We start from the raw sequence: 19,836 nt of genomic DNA on the forward strand, positions 1-19,836 counted from the left end.
AAGCCGTTACTGCCAGGGTTGGCAATGCAAAGATCCTTGATTAGGCTACTCACTTCATCTCTGGTTGGGGTGGTGAGGCGGTGATGGGTGGAGGTAGATGATAGTCCTTAAAACCTTCCTCCCTTTATATCTGAATAACCACTAGTGCTGGTGAGAAACTAAAGTCCCAATTTAGTAAGAACTACAAAATCATAGGACTTTTATTTTGACGGTAGACGGAAGCTTATATACGGCTGTGCTTTGTTGTGGTTGTGGCACATGCTCACATGATCACTGGCAAGTGACAGTCGGACGCAGACGCACCAGAAAGATGCCTTCCTCACTAACCGTGCTTTATGTTTTGTATATGTGTTTCTACTTTTCTCGAAGTGAGGACTACGTACTTGATGATAAATTAGGACGAACATTTGACGGCATTGGTGGTTTAAGTGGTGGGGGGGTAAGTCTGTGAATGAAAACTTCCTTGTTTTGCACTAACTAACTAACTGGCTGCATTGAATGAGCAAGTGAGTGAGTAGGTTGCTGCAACGAAGTCTGTTTTAGCTAACAAAGCACAATTTTGCAAAGATGAACAATGAAAGAAACTAGAGGTTTTTAAAACAACTTTAGCTATTACTAGGATGTCCATTCATGTTGTGCTATCTTTTAGGCAACATCTCGCCTCCTTGTTAACTACGCTGAGCCATATCGTAGTCAAATTCTGGACTACCTTTTCAAGGTAAGGTTGAATCAGGACTGTTGGTTAGATTACATCTGATATGCCATGAAGAACCAATTCTCCATGCGGTCTTTAATGAAACAGACTGTGCATAATCATAATGTCTACGTTGTGTAATCAGACATGGCTGTTTTATGTTATGCATGTTAAAGTTCATACATAGGCCCTAGGCTATTAGTTTGATTATGGTGTTATAAAAGTCATAATCATGTGCTTCTTGTCCTTGAGAGCAATCACACCATCTTGATGAATGTGTTTTACAGCCAAACTTTGGGGCCTCTCTTCATATTTTGAAAGTTGAAATAGGTGGTGATGCTCAGAGTACAGGTAATTGAAAAAATACTATTAAAAAATATTAGGCCAGCCACTATAGTCTGATTAAATGACTTGGTGAAACATATAGCCTACCTCAAATTGATGGAAAGTATTTTTATAAACGTATACTTCAAAACTGAGTGTATGTTATGTCACTGTATGTAATGGGTAGCCTAAGTCATGGGCCTAGTTGAATTACTAGGCCTACTGTATTAGATATTGTGAATTCTAAACGTATTCTTCTCTGTTCCTTCAATATTAGGTGTGCTTATTTAGTTGTCTACTTACTCTATCTTACCTTTAGAAATTGATTGAAGTCTTTGTGAAGTCTTTTTTTTCCTTCATTTTTTATTTATTATTATTTTTAAAATTATTCCCAATTACCGTTTCCTTTTTCTTCTGTTTGTGTCTAGATGGAACGGAGCCCTCTCATATGCACTACGAGAATGACGAGAACTACTACCGTGGCTACGAGTGGTGGCTGATGATGGAGGCTAAGAAGAGGAACCCCAATATAACACTCATAGGTGTGGAGCTAACACCTGTCTGAAGGTTGCGTTGAGCTGTCGTCATGTAGTTTATTAATTTTGGGAGAAACGGACAGTGTGGTGGATGGCAAATACTGTACTTGACCATTCACCCAAACAACAACCAAGGCAATAGAACACTGACACTTAGACTAAAGATTCTAGAGCGGAGCATAGCGCTTTATGATCTTTGCTGTAGACTCTATATTAGGGAGGGTCAGATTGGATCAGATTCAGCTTTTTGAGGAAGCTCTGGTTCTTCAATGTGTGGAAAGGTCGGCGCCCACTGGACACATACGCGGCATGACGCGACAAGAAAAAAAAAAAATAGAACTCCATTGATTTTAACGGAGCAAAGCCCACTAGAAACGTCTGCTGCTCGGGAGCTGCACAGGGTTAGAAAACTGTGAAAGTAGAGCCTGTCTGCAAAGTTTGCATTGTGTTTATATTCACGATCATGGCTTGATTAGATTGTTTCAAAAGTCAATCAGAATGTGAATAGTGTTGTTGCACATGCAGTACAGTAGATGCTGCACTGGGGTACACAGAGATGCTAAACATAGAAATAATGCCAGCTTTTTACAAGTGTGTTTGTGAATGTCAATACAAGGTGTGACAGACAGCTTGGTACCTCAAGGGGTTGGAATGCAGTTGAAGGCCTTGTCAAGCAACAGAATTGAATTGGCAGCGCTGAACAATATATTCCTAACAACAACATCATGAGCATGACCCTTGAGTTTTATCCCAGGCACAAGGGCTGCATTGCATTTGTGCACACTTTCACAAGTTGTTATGGTTATAGAATTTGGCAGATGCTCTTGTCCAAAGTGAGTTACTGAGTCACAACTTGAATTGTGATGAACAGTAAACTTTTTTAAAAAACATGGTAAGCCAACATAAAGCAAAAATAGTAATGATAGCAATACCATCAGTACATTATCAAATATCAATGATGACGATAAACAAAGTCTTTAGACCCCTCTTGACAGATCCAAAACTGTCGCAGGAATGCAGAACACTATGCAACGTTTAGTCTGTCATCAATTATAACACCCAAGTTGCATGCCAATTTAGTTGGGGTCAGTGAAAATGAGCCAAGCTGGATGTTAACCTGTTGGGGAATAGCTGTATTACAGTATATAGTGTATACCTGTAAATCAGAAGACTGCTTAACATCTTTAACAGAAGCTTTATTTTGCTTATCAGCTCCTCTTAAAGGCAATTTTGCCTACCTTTCTCTTTAAGTACATAATACTCTTGACTTGATTAAAATTCATTTAATTGATTGTCATCTGACTAATGAATATGGTCTCCGTAGCTTTACCATGGGCATTTCCCGGATGGGTTGGCCATGGAGAGAACTGGCCCTATGACTATCCTGACATAACGGCCAACTATGTTGTGTCCTGGATACTTGGTGCAAAGCGGTGCCATAACTTGGATATAGACTATGTTGGAGTAAGTGTGACATGAATTATATTTTAATTCACCATTGTTAGCAGATCTAGTGAAAGATATTTCTGACAAACCTTTTCACTTCACAAACAGATATGGAACGAGAGGCCATTTAACAGCAAGTACATCAAGGTTAGTGGTGATTTCACATCTTATTAATGAAAAATAATTCTAACTTACTATAACTTATAGCTAATGTTCTCCTGTAAAAAGTAATCGTTTGCATTGCATTGCATTTAAGGAAGAAATGTTGCATTCTTTCATCAATATTTTGGATTCCATTGACTTTTCGGAAATTGGCAACAGTGATATTAGGAGCTGGTCAATTTGACAGTGAAAACGGTGTCAAGTGTATATTGCTTGTTTACAACTGAAAACAAGCAAATTCACACTATGTTCAAAAAGTTTTATAAGACCAATTACATATTTCAGTATTAAATTTCATTCCTGTGTCTTCAATCCTTTCACCGTCCCTGGTAGCTCCTACGGTATACGCTGGATAAGAGTGGGCTAGACTCTGTGAAAATCATAGCCAGTGACAACCTGTGGGAACCCATAGCATCCGAGGTGCTTCACGACGAAGAGCTCAGCGCCGCTGTAGATGTTATTGGGTATGGCCTCTAATGGAACAGCACTTAACTTTACTTTCCAGTTTATTACAAAAAAAAAATAAACTTAACAATTCACCCTTTTTTTTTATCTAAAGGTGGTGAAGCATTCATTAATCACAAGCATCCAATAATACAAAAAAATAATCATGAGCATGCATAATGAAAAATAATTAATTGTCATCATTAATGATACTATTTATGTTGAATTAGTGATTAATTTACAGTGCCTGTCAAGATATGCAAATGGCGTTATGCACACAAACTTTTTGCCTGTTGGTTTACAGAGCGCACTATCCCGGCACCACGACATTAATAGATGCCTTGAAGACTGAGAAGACGTTGTGGGCGTCTGAAGACTACAGCTCTTTCAATGATGAAGTAGGAGGAGGATGCTGGGCCCGCATACTCAACCAGAACTATGTCAACGGCGCCATGACTTCGTATGGACTTTTCGATAAACGCATAACGATACATAAACAACCCGTAGTTTGGCATGCCATTCACGTTGTGATTTTTGTTTTTGTTTTGTTGAAAAAATGCTGCAAAGCCAGAAGTTGTTGAAAGAGTACACACTACAACATAGCACCATACATTCTAGTACAACCTCTCCCCAATGTGCACATGTAGTTCATTTCTTCACAGAAGGTTTACACAATATGCAAAAATATGCTGTTGTAAGTGTTTATATTCTTAATATTGGATGTAATGTTTTCAGAACTATATCTTGGAACTTGGTGGCGAGTTACTACGAGAGTCTGCCATTCGGCCGAGATGGTCTTATGACCGCTGAGGAGCCATGGAGTAGCAACTACGTTGTGAACTCGCCTATCTGGATATCAGGTAACGTACAGTACAGTAAATGGCATACTGCCACAGGCACCTACACTCATTTGTTATAAAGTATTATGTGTTGTAGTTTGTATTGGTATTCTTCTAGGCAGCTCAGCATGCAGTAACATGCATCCTCATCACTGACAATAGGGTTTGTGGCGAACGTCAAAAGGCTACCCTGGAAAACAGGTCTAATCATAGCGGTAGCACTTTATAATAACCATCCGTTATAAATGGTTAATTGATGCTTTATTTTGCAACTATAATTAAACATTTAATAACTTAATAATCATAAATTAGTCATTTGTAGATAACAATCAATGATTAGTAAACACATAACTTACAAATACGTTATTATCAGCTTATGAAAAAAGAAACAATTTATTTATATATAACATACGGAAAAATATCTGTTTAGTGATAACTTGATTTCAATATATTTTATATCAATAAACTGCATTATTATTGCAAATATTGTATTATTTATAATGCCATATTGAGTTATTATTAATGATTATAATGTTGATTGTAGGCCTTTACATAGCCATATCCTCAACAACGCCTATGCCTATTACATAGATTGATTAACTATTGAACTATAAATGATGTTCTATTGATTAACAGTTAGTTAGATAAACAATTACAATATTTGTTTTTCAGATGGCTATGATAAAGTTGGGCCTTAGTCTTTTATTTGTTAGTAAATCATTAACTATATAAAAATGTCCATATCATTAGCCTTATGGATGGGAAATGACGGCATCAAACCTTTTTTGGATGGCTATTATAAAGTTGCATCTTAGTATTTTACATGCTAATAAACAATTTGTAAATGATCTAAAAATGTCTATCAATAACTGGAGAGAAAACCATCTATGAACATAATGTTTATTTGAAGTTTCACCAAAAAATAGTTTTGAAAGTTGACAAAACAAAATGATCAGGACAATTTGATAATGGCAAACATTTAGCCTAGCCTACATCAAAATGCACAATTTATTTTTACATTTCTTGGCAATGTCGTGGAGTAGGCGACCCAGAGTGGACTATTGCATCATTCCACTCAATTAAGGTGATCTTTAGCAAGTCAGCTATCCGATTCCCCCTCTTGAGATGTTCTCCTTGTAGGCTAACTCCGTCAGGCCCTCTCGATGTGCTGTGTGGCAACCTGTAGCCTATCTGCATTGACGAATGCTTGACAGTGTCAGGTTCACATTACCCAAGTGCAGGCAGTAGCTGACGATAGGCTCACCGCCATTCATCACTTAAAACTTATAAGGTCCCTGTTCTAATATTGTGGACGATGAGAGGTACCAGCTTGTCTTGTCCTTTTTGCCACTAGAACAGACGACATCTTTTGTGCTTCACACTGAGCATCCCAAACACGCACCAGTTTCCTTTTCAAGCCAGTTGCAGTTAATCTTAATAAATCAGTCTTCACCTCTGCAACTATTTCATGAGCTTCTTTAAATTCTTTTTACTTTCAATTAGTTGCGCCTCCCTTGCTAAACCAGGCATTTTGATTCCATAAGGAACTCTCATTTCTCTGCGTTCCAGTTTGTGCCATAAAATACGCGCCAGAATGCACTTCTGAAGTGCATTGGTAGTTGTGAAGCTAGCAGCAATGGAGTGGAGGGAAACGTCAATATACAAAATACAAGCATTGACCGATGATACTGTCTTACCATAATTTTATTAGCCTCCATTTACCATGGTTGGTTTCCAGTAATATGCTATGAATTATAAAATTTACAAATCATAAATCAACCTAGCAAGTTGCGAGCCCAAAAAGAGGGATCTCAAACTCTTATTTTGAAGTCAATGAATTCAGGAAACTACGTCTGAGGGTGACTAAACTTTCTTTTTTCGTCAGGTTATGTTGTTGTTAACAAGCTGCTAGTGACATGATCTCGAAGTATGTGGATTTATAAGGAGAATATAAGCATATAATTACATGTCATTGTCATTTATCTCAGACACGAAATATTAAAAAGAAAAAGTAGACATTTTACAAGGTCGGGGAAGATCAGGAAACTAGATGGTGAAACTAATCGCCTGTAACATTATCGACGACGATGGCGGTTGCAGAGGAGAAGACTTGTTAGCCTGAATGAATGGCTAGCTAGAAAACATAGCAATGGGTCGCCTACTCCACGACATTGCCAAGAAATGTAAACGTTGTAAATGTAAAAGTTGTCCATTTTGATTTGATTCATGATCATTGTTTTGTTAACTTTCATAAATGTTTTGGTGAAACTTCAAATAAACATTGTGTTCATAGATGGTTTGCATTCCAGTTATTGATTGCCATTTTAAGATAATTTACAAATTGTTTATTAAAATGTAAAAGACTAAGATGCAACTTTATAATAGCCATCCAAATTCTTTTCCAAAAAAGGTTTGATGCAAGGCATTTCCCATCAATGAATGATATTTACATTGTTAGATAGTTTACAAATGATTTACTAACAAATAAAAGACTAAGACCCAACTTTATCATAGCCATCTGAAAAACAGATAGTGTAATTGTTTTTCTAACTAGCTGTTAATCCATAGAACATCATTTATAGTTCAATAGTTAATCTACCTATGTAATATGCATAGGTGTTGTGTATATGGCTATGGAAAGGCCTACAATCAACATTATAATCATTAACAATAACTCAATATATCATTATTAATAATATGATATTTGCTATAATAATGTAGCTTACTAATATAAAATAAACTGAAATCAAGTTATCACTAAACAGATATATTTTAGTATGTTGTATATAAATAGATTGTTTCTTTTTTCATAAGCTGATAATAAAGTATGTGTAAGTTATGTGTTTAGTAATCGTTGATTGTTATCTACAAATGATTAATTTATGATTATTAAGTTATTAAATGTTTAATTATAGTTGCAAAATAAAGCATCAATTAACCATTTATAACGGATGGTTATTATAAAGTGCTACCATATATATACAGTGTATATATATATATAAAGAATTCAACCATCAACACCTTGAGTATACAACTAAATCAGTGGTCCAAACTTATACCGTGTATGTGTTCTAGCAATATATATATATATATATATATATATATATATACTGTATATATACAGTATATATATAAAGAATTCAACCATCAACACCTTGAGTATACAACTAAATCAGTGGTCCAAACATATACCGTGTATGTGTTCTAATCACATTATTACTTGATGAGCAAATGTGGTAGCCTTCTGACATGCGGCATAAACCCTATTCCAAATGAAGATGGTGTGATCGTATGTCATGTGTTGTAGCCCACACCACCCAGTTCACCCAGCCTGGCTGGAGCTACCTGCAGACTGTCGGCCATCTTAGGAAAGGGGGAAGTTACGTAGCTTTGACTGACCGCAATGGCCATCTCACAGTTGTCATAGAAACCATGGTAAGAGTCTCATTACATACAGTACGAAATACTGGTATGTAATACAAATACTTACATTTTCATACAAGGTAGTCACCATATTTTGGTCCTTTTCATTTGGATGTGGATCCTTTCTGGCCGAGTACAGGCACAAGGATCTGCAGTCTGCTCTTGTGCTTGTTTGCTAATAATTTTGTGTGTCATGTTTTGTTCTGTGTGTTTAAATATGATAACATACCATAAAACCTTTTCACTGATACACCTCTTTGTATTCAACATATTTTTGCTACAGACTCATGACCACTCTATTTGCGTAAGACCTCCTCTCGATCCCTATGCGGTCGCACCCCAGAATGCCACATTCCACCTGAAGGGATCCTTTGTGAGTTCCCTCTGAGTTCTTTCTTTGCCACTGGTTAATAAGTGAAATATTTTATGTGACCATTTGGGAATGTCTTAATTCTCTTCCTCTGATAGCTTTTCTGTTTTACATGACTTTTTAGGCTTCCATATCGCAGCTTCAGTTGTGGAAGTCTCGGTTTGATTTCAAAACCAAAAACCCTGTCTTCTTCCAGAAGCTGGACCCAGTTAAGGTGCCCTTAAATAATTTGCACAAATATTTCAAATCCTTTAGTGTTTTTCAGTGTTGAGTTACACTACACTGATCGATACAGACTGTTACTTTCACTGAGTGTTACATTCCGGCATAAGAGCTAGCTACCAAAATGTTTTTGTTATGGCAGATAGCAAGACAATTTATTTGCTCAGATTATTGTTTTGTTACCTATAAAGCGAGTGTTTGTCCCTGACCAAAGAATGACTTTATGGCTTTCTGGCTTCATTGTGGAGATGATCTTCCGTTGCCTTATTTCATGGGAACTTGGCATTTATTTAATAGCCCTTGCTCAAAGTATCAAAGTATCATGCAGCACGTGTGGTGAATCATGTGGTGAACTCTCCACAGATGTCCGATGGGTCTTTCACCCTACAACTGGATGTTGACGAAGTGTACACTCTCTCCACCATAACTACAGCTCAGAAAGGAGCGTTTCCTGACCCGCCCTCCTCTGCTCCCTTCCCCAAAAAGTATCAGGATGACTTCAATACCAGTAAGTCTGCTGTCACGTGGAATACAGGAAATGTTGATATTGATGCATCAAAACATGATACTGTATGTACTTAATTCAGTTTTGCTGTTCAACCACAGTAATAACACAACGGTACATAACAGACCAGTATTGTGCATAACTAGTAAACATTTGACTTGTACTGTACATGTGCTAGCAATTGTAGGGCTGTATGCCTTTATGACTTTATGACTACATGACAATGCAAACAGAGTTGTGGAAGATGCCGCCATTGTCTGCTTATCTGCACAGTGTGATGGTCATAAGCCTCCTAAGGGCCGTTCACACCAAGAACGACAACTATAGAAAAATATTGTTCTCGTTAATATGAATGACGCGGTTCATACCGCATACTGTAAACTATAAAAGTAACGACATGAAGAACAATATCGTTGGGGATTTTTTGGAGAATGATAAAAAAGCTACCATCCAATAAGAACCCATCACATTTTAGCCATCACATCCATCAACACAAGGAGAGACTTTGGTTATCGTTGGTCAGTGTGGACGCTTTTATCGTTAGGGTTATAGTTATCAATATAGTTCTTGGTGTGGTAGAGTAGTGGTTAAGGAGCTGGGCTAGCGTGTAGTAGCCTGAAAGTTGTCGGTTCAATTCCCAGCTTCGACCGTTGTACCCTTGAGTAAGGCACTTAACCCCAAGTTGGGGACAGTGTAGTCCCTTGTAATATACAGTAGTTGACATACAGTGAGGAGAAAATGTATTTGATACCATGCTAAAGTTGCCTAAAAAGAGGAATATAAAATCGTCATTTGACAATTGATCTTAATGTCTTAATTCAAAAATTGAGTAAAAATAAAACCGCTAAGTACGCCAATTTTCTTTGTGATGGAAGAATGTTTCGTAAATAAATAAATGTTCTTCCTAAATGCTAGGGGGAAGTAAGTATTTGACCCCCAATGTAACCCTATGGGAATTCAACACATAGGGTTAACATAGGGGCGGGCAGATTTTTATTTTTTAAGGCCAGCTATTTTATGGATTCAGGATATTATGCATCCTGATAAAGTTCCCTTGGCCGTTGGAATTAAGATAGCCCCACATCATTACATACCCTTTACCATAGCTAGAGATTGGCATGGTGCTTTTTCCAGTAGGCCTATTAGCCTGTTTGATGCTCATTGAGCTCAATGCAAATCAAACAGGCTAATAGGCCTACTGGAAAAAGCACCATGCCAATCTCTAGCTATGGTGAAGGGTATGTGATGATGTGGGGCTATTTTAATTTCAAAGGCCAAGGGAAATTTATCGGGATGCATAATATCCTAGATCCATGAAATAGCTGGCCTTTAAAAATAAAAATCTGCCTGCCCCTATGTTAACCCTATGTGTTAAATTCCCATAGGGTTACATAGGGGGTCAAATACTTCCTTCCCCTAGCATTTAAGGAAAACATTTATCTATTTACGATACATTCTTCAATCACAAAGAAAATTGGTGTCCTTGGCGGTTTGATTTGTACTAATTTTTTGAGTTAAGGCATTAAGATCAATTGCCAAATGATGATTTTATATTCCTGTTTTAGCAGGGTATCAAATACATGTGCTCCTCACTGTATGTAGGTCACTTTGGACACAAAGTGCCTTAATGTAATGCAATGAATCGTCCTTTATTATCCTTCATGTCTCTGCAGAAAACCCTCCGTTCTCAGAGGCCCCAGACTTTGCCGATCAGACTGGAGTTTTCGAGTACTTCATGAATCTCACTGATCCTGGCCCACATACGTATACCTTGCGTCAGGTGGTCACCCAGCGCCCAATTACCTGGGTGGCAGATGCGGATCAGACCATCAGTGTCATTGGAGATTTCTCCTGGTAAGTCTGCTTTTCTCACCTCATGATAAAGTCAGTGCAGGATGAGGTTTTGATTGTTTTGCAGAGTGCTATGTGTAATCTGTAAATGTGTAGTTAAGGAAAAGACATCTACCTGTGTGTTGGTGAGACTTTCTTTCATTTAGCAGTTGTTAAACCAGGCAAGATATCACACACAATTACTAATTTACAGCGACAGCCTCGCAAGAGCAAAATACTGTGGAGGAAACGGGAGATTAGTATCTATTGCATATTGCATATTGCATGGGGTATCGATACAGGTGTTGATGGTTCAAGTTCTTCAACTTTTTAAAAACTCTTCCAGGCAGAATATCACAGTTACCTGTGACGTCTTCATTGAAAAGGCCAAAACTGGGGGTGTGTTCATTGCTGCTAGAGTGGACAATGGAGGAAGTGATGTCAGAACCACCAAAGGGATTTTCTTCTGGGTTTCTGCTGACGGCACGTACAAAGTCACCAGTGACATACGTAAGGGCTTTAATTATTGACGTACTATCAAAAGTTGTTGTTCTTGGCTAATTGTCTTTGTCACCATCAGCCATTTTGAAAGCACCTATGAAAACAGCATGTAGACTGATAGGCTGTGACTCTTGTTTCAACAGAGGGAACGACCATTCTTACTGAGGGTAAATCAGGAACGTCATCTGATAGTTGGTACACACTGTCCCTTTCAATCAAGGTTTGTTCAAATCAATTTCAGTCAAGGTCACAGTTCAAGGTCATAACTATATTATACAGCATAAAACCACTACATTGTTATAGCCTTCTGCCTTAGGGTGCTGTTTCAATAAATGGTTTGGCTTCCTTTTCCAGGGTGATACCGCCTCAGGGATGCTGAATGGATCATCACTTTGGAAGACTGCTGTGGTGTCTGGGAAGGTGCCTAAGAATGGATGGGCTGCCATCGGGACCAGTTCATTTGAGCTTGCGCAGTTTGATAATTTCTCAATAGAGGCAGAGTGATTCTACTTATTCGACCCCTCTATGATAGATTCACCTTTCCCTTGAATACTTAAATTCAGATTTTCTGAAATTTAGCCGTGCAATAATATGCATGTTTTATAGGTTAGATCAATCACAATAATTGGCAAACCTCTGTTAATGCATCACCCAAGAAATGATTCCCATTCATGTCTGCACTTTGAGACCACTTGTCATTCAAGTAATTTAGGGATGTGCACATTTTATGCGAGATTGTTATGTTTACAGCTTCAAGGCCAAAGTGCAATCTACTGTTGCATGATGTGATGCTGATGCGTTGATGCTTTTTAACCCAACGTTGGGCAATGGCTCTACTTGTCATGCATTTGAAAAACATTTTATAGATCTTTTTAAAGTGCCTCAATGTTGAAATGTCTTAAATGAAATCTTGAAGTGTCGAATGTCCTGCTTTTTTGTATTAATACTGTGAAAATGTAAACACATTTTATGCCTTAATTTAACAGTGTGTGTGTGATTCAATTGTTTTTTCTATGATGGTGAAATAAACATGAAATCAAAAGTAAGACTGTTCCAGTGTGTTATTTCATGTGTTTCAGCTGAAAACATGCTGTTGTCTGACTAGTAGGCTACTGTACGTTCAGTGGATGAGAGGTGATGTCCATAAGGGGTTTTTGCAACATCCTTCTCAACAGCCAATATAGGGGCTCACGTGTGTAGCCTACTTCCAAGCACAGATCCAGCTCTTTTAATCAACTTCTTGAATTTTTTGGGGTGACATTTGTTCTGATACAGGTAGGTGCCCCAACAGATGGCTGCAAAGAAAATGGCAATAGAAACAGCAGACTGGTAAAACATTTGCAACATCCTGTTGCACACATTAAAAGACCTACGCTTTCTCAAAAATTATAGTCTGCCCTGTCCCTTACTGTACACTTCAGTGTTGCACTTCCAGTCCAGTTTGTCATCCAGGTATGATGTTTAAATGTTTAATATATAAAGTGTGGATTTTATTGTTTCAAAATACACCGTTTTCCTCATTGGTGCACACTTGGATGCAGCTCGACCTACACATGTTCCACTCATGTTCCCGGGCGTCGTCATAGCAACCATTAATCAACAATATGTCCCATGAGGAAATCCACAAGATTCAAGGCTCAAAGCGAGTTTTCATCAATAATGTTGACACGTACGCATCAAAATACATCGGAAAGGTAAAGTATTTTGTCATTTCGAATGTTGTGTACTTGCTGTGTAAGACGAAATCAGAGACACTTGAAGGAAGGCTAAGAGAATTGGTATGTTTAGCTAACAGCTGTTGCTAACATTAGGCTACTGTCTGCATCTCTGCTCTCTTCATAGTTTTTGTCAGAAAGCTTAATTGGGTCGTCTCTTGAGGTGGTGGCAGACTATGATTTTGAAGAAGAAGAGTTGTCTCCACGAGCTGGTCATCAAAATGCTAAACCGGCAACGTATCAAATTGTCGGGACCATTAGACACGAGTCAGACAGGAAAAAGTGCACTTACACATATGAACAATATCATGTGAGTATTGGGTCCAGTTTATGGTAAAACTTGATTAATGGTTATTTGTTGTTGTCAATACACAATGTTAAGGACAATAATCACTTGACAAAAAGTCCTATATTCCAATCAGATTTTGGAAATGTTTTTGGACAATCTTAGGACAATCTCATATGATTCCTAAATCCTAGGATTGTTGCTATTTATTGGAATCCTGTAGGATTTTGGTTCCAAATCTGATTGGAATCCTATTGGCCTTTTTGATAAGGGATAGTCAAAAATGACACCCCCATATCCTTAATCCTAGAACTTAGATCGCAATGAACTTCTGAAGCAAATGTTGGAGTGTGATACCATCATATATAACATCACTGAATATCCAGATCAAATTGAAGAGGCATCATGGGCAGTCACAGGTATTGTTTACAGTCATTTTACAGCCCCGGTAGATTGTTAGTCTATTATATTAATGATGCATTATGGAGCTACCAAATATTGTGTATGTGATAGAATGATTCTTTCACAGCCCTTCATGAGAAAATGGACACCTTTTTCAGTCCAAAGACATTCATCCTGGTGTCAACAGTCATGACATGGGCCCTGAGCAAGGCAGTTGATCCTGTGTGTGATAAGTTCTATCCAAGCACTTTCCTTTTCTGTAGTACATTTTCAACAAGCATAACAGCATCACAGTATTCATATTATTTTCATCACTCTCTCTCTCTCTCTCTCTCTCTCTCTCTCTCTCTCTCTCTGATAGGAAGATCCATCTATTCCTTTCACGGATGATGATTACAGAAGACGAAGACCGCACCCCAATTTTAAGCAGCACATCGCTGTTGAAAAACTTGTGGTGAAATTGGGAAGAACTGTAAGTCAAACCCATGCAAACATTTCAGTTGTAGACTGGTAAATTACTAGACTTTGTTCCTGCAGCAGTAATGATAGATATCAGGATGAATTGTGTCGTTGCTCATTTCTTATAGTAGATAGTACAATTTCTTTAGTAAACAGAAGCATGTCTTTACTACAGTGCAACTGAGTAATGAATGTAACTCTTTAATTCAGTTTTGGTTTCTAACTGTAACTAGACTATTCATCTCCCTGCAGAAAATGTCCCAGTTCAGCACATACGTACTGGCCTCGGGACTACAGTATGGAATGGGGGAACAGGTCTTTCATTTCTTCTTCAGAGTGAGTCAAGACTCTACACAAACCTTCTTTCTTTTATCTCTATGCACATCTCATTTGGTTCAGGGTCTTGGACAGAAACTTATCTGTGATGGATGGAGCTGTGTGTGACAAAGCAAGAAGGCAGTAACTGCGTTTTTGGTCTATTTTTTTATTATTATTATTTTCATGACATTCAACTTGTTATCAAGATTGATATTTACCAAAAATAAGTTAATGTAAAGTAACAAAACCTCCACATGTCCAATAATTCACCTAAAACTACTTAGGCTGGACAGCAGGATAACTTTAAGGTCATTTTTTCTGTTTTTTCAGTTGGCAGTTACTGCCTTTTTGCTTTGTAGGGAAGAGAAGTGCAGCATGGCCTACAGGTGATGTAATGGTGAAATCCTATTGAATGAAACATGCTGACGTCATCTGTGATTGTTATTCATATTTGCTAATAGGCATCCTGGCTGGGGGAGATTCCCAAAGTTCCTATCTTTGGAGAGGGCACCAATGTCCTCCCGACCATACACATTAATGACTTGGCCAGGTCAGCTGTGTTTGTTTGTTTGTTTGTTTGTTTGTTTGTTTGTTATTTAATCTACCACTAGTTTTACTGAGGGATATGAGGCGAGGTTGCCAACTGGCTCACTTTAGTAACTTTGGGAGGCTTTGATCTAAAAAGAAAATAGTAATAATTTAAAAACTCTTTACTGCATGTATTTCTTCTGAAGTTAGTCTACACATTGTTTTGAAATCAGCACCGTTACCTGAGTATGCCAGTAACTTCACTTCTTAGCATTCCCCTCAGTTCAATGTCTGTACTGTGTCTAATCTGCTGTGTTATTCCTGTTTCAAGAGTGTGTTTAAATGTTATTGACCAAAAGCCAAGACAACACTATATAGTCGCCGTAGACAACTCAAAAAATACAATTGGGGAGATTGTGAAGGTGGGTTGCTGTTTAATTCATCTAACCATCTAGAACATTTTTTTTAAGCAACTGTACGTAAACACTGTACGTAACTTGAATTATAGATGACATTACTGTATTTCTTTTATTAGATGATATCGCTTACACTCGGACCAGGGAAAACTGAGTCTGTTTCGGTGGAGCAGGCTTTTCTAAATAGAAACCTTGCAGTAAGTCTAAATGTGTGCATTTCTGGAGCTATATTTTAATTGTAATGTTATAATATTATAATTATAGAATACTGAATTATCCATTTTGCTTAGATGTGTAATTTCACCTAAAATCTGTCCACAGCAAGCAGATATTGATTCGATCTTAGTAGATCTACACTTTGAGGCGTACTTCATTAAAGAAAACCTTAACATTCCCTGGGCGTATGAGACTGGCATTATTGAAAACATTGATCGTGTTGTGGAGGAGTACAGACACACCAGGGGACTTCTGGTCAGTCATGTCTTTTAAACTGTCATACTCTTTCCGTTAACATCTTTTATTCTTGAATCATTGATGCTGAAGTGTTTAGTGCAAGGCTTCACAGTAAAATAAAAAAAAGTGGTGTATTTAAGGATTCATGACTGTTGACTGACTTCTCTCGCCACACACAACAACATTGCACTTTTCATTTGTGTTCAGCAGCAGATCGCACACTGTATTTGTATTGTCAACTGAGTTCACTCAGAAATCAGTGGTTGGATACAGCAAATGAACATTTCATTGTGAAACATAACCGTCACATGCATTGTGTGGAGATGTGTCATTACAGTAAAGAGGAGTTTCTCCCCTCTCCCCCCAGCCTATCCGTCTCTGTGTGCTGGGCCCACCCGCTGTGGGGAAAAGCACCGTTGCACAGAAGATCTGCAAACACTACAAGCTGCATCACGTCAAGCTCAGAGACACCATCAATGAAACCACTGCTCAACTGGTACCTTACATAGTTATGATTTTAGTCATATCCTCTTCATCTATCTATCTATCTGTCTGTATCTATCTATCTATCTATCTATCTATCTATCCGTCCGTCCGTCCGATTGTCTGTCTGTCTGTCTGTTTGTCTGTCTCTCTCTGAACAAAAATGAATCAAATAATGTGAATAAATGCTCAATGGCCTATTCTGTGTGTGTGTTTCAGGAGTCACTCATTCGTGCGCCATATGCAGATGAGGACAGTGTTGAGATAGGATCTGCTGCTCAGGAGCAGCTGGAAACCCTGAAGGAGAACATGGAACAAAATGGAGGTACTTCAACACTGCATCAACATCCAGGGGTATAAATAGCATTGAGACTGCTTAATCAAATGGAGGTACTTCAATACGGCACCATTAGACAACATCCAGGGGTAGATAACACCGAGCCTGTGTTTGTTTATCAAATGTTTGTGTTACAATGTGCATTACGCTTTTTTTTTACTTCCTCAAGGTCGATTGGACGACCAGTATGTTATTCAAATCATCAGAGACAAGCTGAAATCCAAGCCATGTCAGAACCAAGGGTTTGTCTTGGATGGGTTCCCAAAGACCTATGATCAAGCTAAGGAGTTGTTCTATGGTAAGATAGCCTCTCCAGGTAATGATGCCTAACATCCCATATGCTGTACACTTGACCTTTGCCCTGTTGCCCTCTGCAGCTGAAGAGGAAGAGGGAGAGGACACAAAGTCTAGCAAGAAGTTCACTCCAGGTGTGTGAAAAAGCCAACGTGCTCTTGTTGTCAATGAACTCCATAGACAGTCATGTGGTTCACCTACTACTGCAGGTCCAGGTCTTATGAAGTCGGTGTCATCTGTGATATTGACATGGTTATGGTTATGGTTATGGTTATGGTTATGGTTATAGTTATGGCTATTTGGCAGATGCCTTGGTCCAAAGTGACATACAAATATAAACAATACAATAATTAAACAGTAAACAAATTTTAAAAAGTTGATCAGACTACAGTATAGTAGGGAGAATAGCAATATAATCAAGAAACAACATAAATTCAAGCAATAACCTAATGAAAAAACAATGAATATAACGGAGAATAGCAAATAAACAATAAAGTAATTAAATCAATCATACAATAATCTCTTTGAATGCATTGGGAGACCTAAACTGGCTTTGTATTTGCGCATGCTGCTTGAGAGCTTACGTTTCTGTCTGCATCGCAGAGATGGTCTTCGCCCTGGACGCCACAGACTCGTTTCTGAAGGACCGCGTGCTCAACCTCCCCGAGAGCGAGGTGGAGGGCACCACCTACTCCCAGGACTGCTTCCCTCGTCGCCTGGCCAACCACAGAGACAACAACACGGAGGATGAGACAGTGCTCAACTACTTTGATGAGCTCGACATTCAACCAGAGCACATTGGTACATTTTTTTAAAGTTAACTTTTTATTTATATTTAAGACATCACCTCCTCATTGGCAAAAAAGACTTGTCAAAATGATTGCCTGCCTTTCTCCTGTCCATATAATGTATGTTATTGTACATTAGAAATTGAGGATTTTTCTGTGCAAATCTGAGCATCTGTCAGAAACATGCACCCTGGAACATTTTTAATACTCACCATGCTTATTTCACTCTCTAAAAAGTGAATAATGTTAGAAATTCTGTGATGTGAAACTTCTACCGTTTACTAGCAGCTACAAACTACTTTTGCTAACATTTAATGAAGTAAAACTCATACTTTACTTGGATAGTCCGGAGTTGGATATTGTTGAGGTGATGCTCAGTAATTGTTCAACAATAATTTTATACACTGAACTTGAGTCTTAACAGATTATCTCTTAAATGCCTCTGAGTGGACTATCCAAATCAATAATCAATAACCATTATCAATAAGAATGCGATTTGAGCGATGTGTGAATGATTTCTCGTGGTGCCTGGTGTGTGCAGAGATCACCAGCAGTGATGACATGGACTACCTGGTGGTGGTGGAGAAGATCGTGCGGCGGATGGGTGCGCCCCAGAACTACGGTCCCACCATCGAGGAGCAGCAGGAGGAGAGGAGGAGGCGCACCGAGGCCAAGCTGAAGAAGGAGGTGGAGGAGGCGGCCGAGAAGGAGCGGCTGGAGGCCGAGGAGGCAGTGCAGAGGGAGGCGCGCTGGGAGGAGTGGGTAAGGAGGTGCTGCTCCTCCTCTCTGGTTCCTCTTGAGGAGACCAGAGGGAGACGCGCTGGGAGGAGTGGGTAAGGAGGTTCTGCTCCTCCTCTCTGGCTCCTCTTACAGAGCCCAGAGGGAGGAGTCCTGGGAGGAGTGGGTAAAAGCTGAGCACAGACCTCCCGATTTTGAAACGATCGATCGTCTGTGACGATCATGGGAAATCTGAGCTAGTCAGTGATAGGCGTGGTGTTCAGTCGTGGCAGGAATCATGAAATGTATGTTTGGGTGACAGATTGAATCCTTTGAGATCCTTTCCATTGCTGACGCTGTCCAGATTCAATCAAACATGTTTGATATTTTCTTAACCGGTCCGTTCTACGGCTGCCATGGTTGCAATTTTGACATTAAACAGCCAACAGCTCTGTTGTTACGTTTGTCCTCATAACCAACTCCCAATCGTACCAGATTCTTATCGGGTGCGACTGAATAAATCGGGAGGTCTGTTCCCGAGCTTGAGCAATGCCAAGGAGGTGCTAGTCTTCTCTGGCTCCATTTACAGGCCTCAGAGGGAGGTGCACTGGGAGGAGAGGGAGGTGCACTGGGAGCAATGGGTAAGCAATGCCAAGGAGGTGCTACTCCTCTCTGGCTCCTGTTGAAGAGCGCAGTGGGTGGTGGCCACTCTGGGGCCCGGAGTGTGTCCCTGTGCAGGTACGCTCCTTGATTAGAATCCCTTTGAATGGGAGTCGTTAAAAGGCCCGCGTGAGAAGCCTCAGTGGTGGATCCAGGGACATTTCTGGGGACGGAGCCAGGCCTGTACAAAGCGGCGGTGCAGGGATGTCCCTGGGAGAAGGGTTGACTTGTGACCCGGCATCACAGAAGTATGTTAAGCGAGTGGCTAAAGTTTGTTTGTGTGTGTGTGTGTGTGTGTGTGTGTGGGTTTGTGTGCTTGTGTGCTTGTCTATGTATCTGTGGGTACGCCTGTTTGTATGTGTGTGTGTATATGTCTGTGCTTGTGTTTGTCTATGTATCTGTGTGTGAGTGTGAGTGTGAGTGTGAGTGTGAGTGTGTGTGTGTGTGTGTGTGTGTGTGTGTGTGTGTGTGTGTGTGTGTGTGTGCATGTGCTGGTCAATGTATCTGTGGGTTTGCCTGTTTGTGTGTGTGTGTGTGTGTGTGTGTGCATGTGCTGGACAATGTATCTGTGGGCTTGCCTGTTTGTCTGCGCTTATGTCTATGTACTGTATCTGTGTGTGTGTGTGTACAGAGCAGGCAGCTGGAGGAGGTGAAGCGCCAGGAGAACGAGCTCCTGGATGCCCA

The 19,836-nt window shown here is 39.3% G+C and overlaps 2 protein-coding genes across 3 annotated transcripts in view; both read left to right on the forward strand.

Moving 5' to 3' along the window:
- Positions 1-273: 273 nt before the first annotated feature.
- galcb (galactosylceramidase b) lies at positions 274-12,342 on the forward strand. The gene is made up of 17 exons (XM_062523267.1): positions 274-439; positions 650-718; positions 982-1,045; positions 1,447-1,560; positions 2,879-3,018; positions 3,109-3,147; positions 3,496-3,626; positions 3,911-4,066; positions 4,342-4,466; positions 7,753-7,880; positions 8,152-8,241; positions 8,363-8,452; positions 8,824-8,968; positions 10,639-10,819; positions 11,142-11,305; positions 11,440-11,516; positions 11,651-12,342. Exons 1-17 carry the CDS (start codon positions 311-313, stop codon positions 11,798-11,800), a joined length of 1,992 nt encoding a protein of 663 aa, XP_062379251.1. The 5' UTR covers positions 274-310; the 3' UTR covers positions 11,801-12,342.
- Positions 12,343-12,900: 558 nt separating this feature from the next.
- Positions 12,901-19,836, forward strand: part of ak7b (adenylate kinase 7b) — a 7,513-nt gene continuing 577 nt past the window's right edge. Inside the window, exons 1-17 of one of the 2 annotated variants that reach the window (XM_062522858.1) lie at positions 12,901-12,990; positions 13,139-13,321; positions 13,608-13,716; positions 13,827-13,921; positions 14,061-14,171; positions 14,411-14,494; positions 14,938-15,026; positions 15,336-15,426; positions 15,540-15,617; positions 15,742-15,891; positions 16,241-16,369; positions 16,576-16,681; positions 16,863-16,991; positions 17,071-17,121; positions 17,591-17,788; positions 18,317-18,537; positions 19,784-19,836. The exon at positions 19,784-19,836 is cut by the window's right edge and continues 106 nt beyond it. In XM_062522858.1, coding sequence (XP_062378842.1) covers positions 12,901-12,990; positions 13,139-13,321; positions 13,608-13,716; positions 13,827-13,921; positions 14,061-14,171; positions 14,411-14,494; positions 14,938-15,026; positions 15,336-15,426; positions 15,540-15,617; positions 15,742-15,891; positions 16,241-16,369; positions 16,576-16,681; positions 16,863-16,991; positions 17,071-17,121; positions 17,591-17,788; positions 18,317-18,537; positions 19,784-19,836 — 1,967 coding nt within the window. Of the gene's footprint in view, positions 12,991-13,138; positions 13,322-13,607; positions 13,717-13,826; positions 13,922-14,060; positions 14,172-14,410; positions 14,495-14,937; positions 15,027-15,335; positions 15,427-15,539; positions 15,618-15,741; positions 15,892-16,240; positions 16,370-16,575; positions 16,682-16,862; positions 16,992-17,070; positions 17,122-17,590; positions 17,789-18,316; positions 18,538-19,783 lie in introns of those variants that run through there. The other variant, XM_062522859.1, reaches the window with a different exon arrangement.

Source organism: Sardina pilchardus, chromosome 20 (assembly GCF_963854185.1).
Source record: "Sardina pilchardus chromosome 20, fSarPil1.1, whole genome shotgun sequence".
NCBI lineage: Eukaryota > Metazoa > Chordata > Actinopteri > Clupeiformes > Clupeidae > Sardina > Sardina pilchardus.

Bases quoted from the DNA above. Each gene is read 5' to 3' on its own strand.
- galcb (XM_062523267.1), top strand. From the start codon at position 311: ATGCCTTCCTCACTAACCGTGCTTTATGTTTTGTATATGTGTTTCTAC. The intron at 1,561-2,878 runs GTGTGGAGCTAA...TGGTCTCCGTAG, and splicing joins CCCCAATATAACACTCATAG to CTTTACCATGGGCATTTCCC. The intron at 8,969-10,638 runs GTAAGTCTGCTG...ATGTCTCTGCAG, and splicing joins TCAGGATGACTTCAATACCA to AAAACCCTCCGTTCTCAGAG.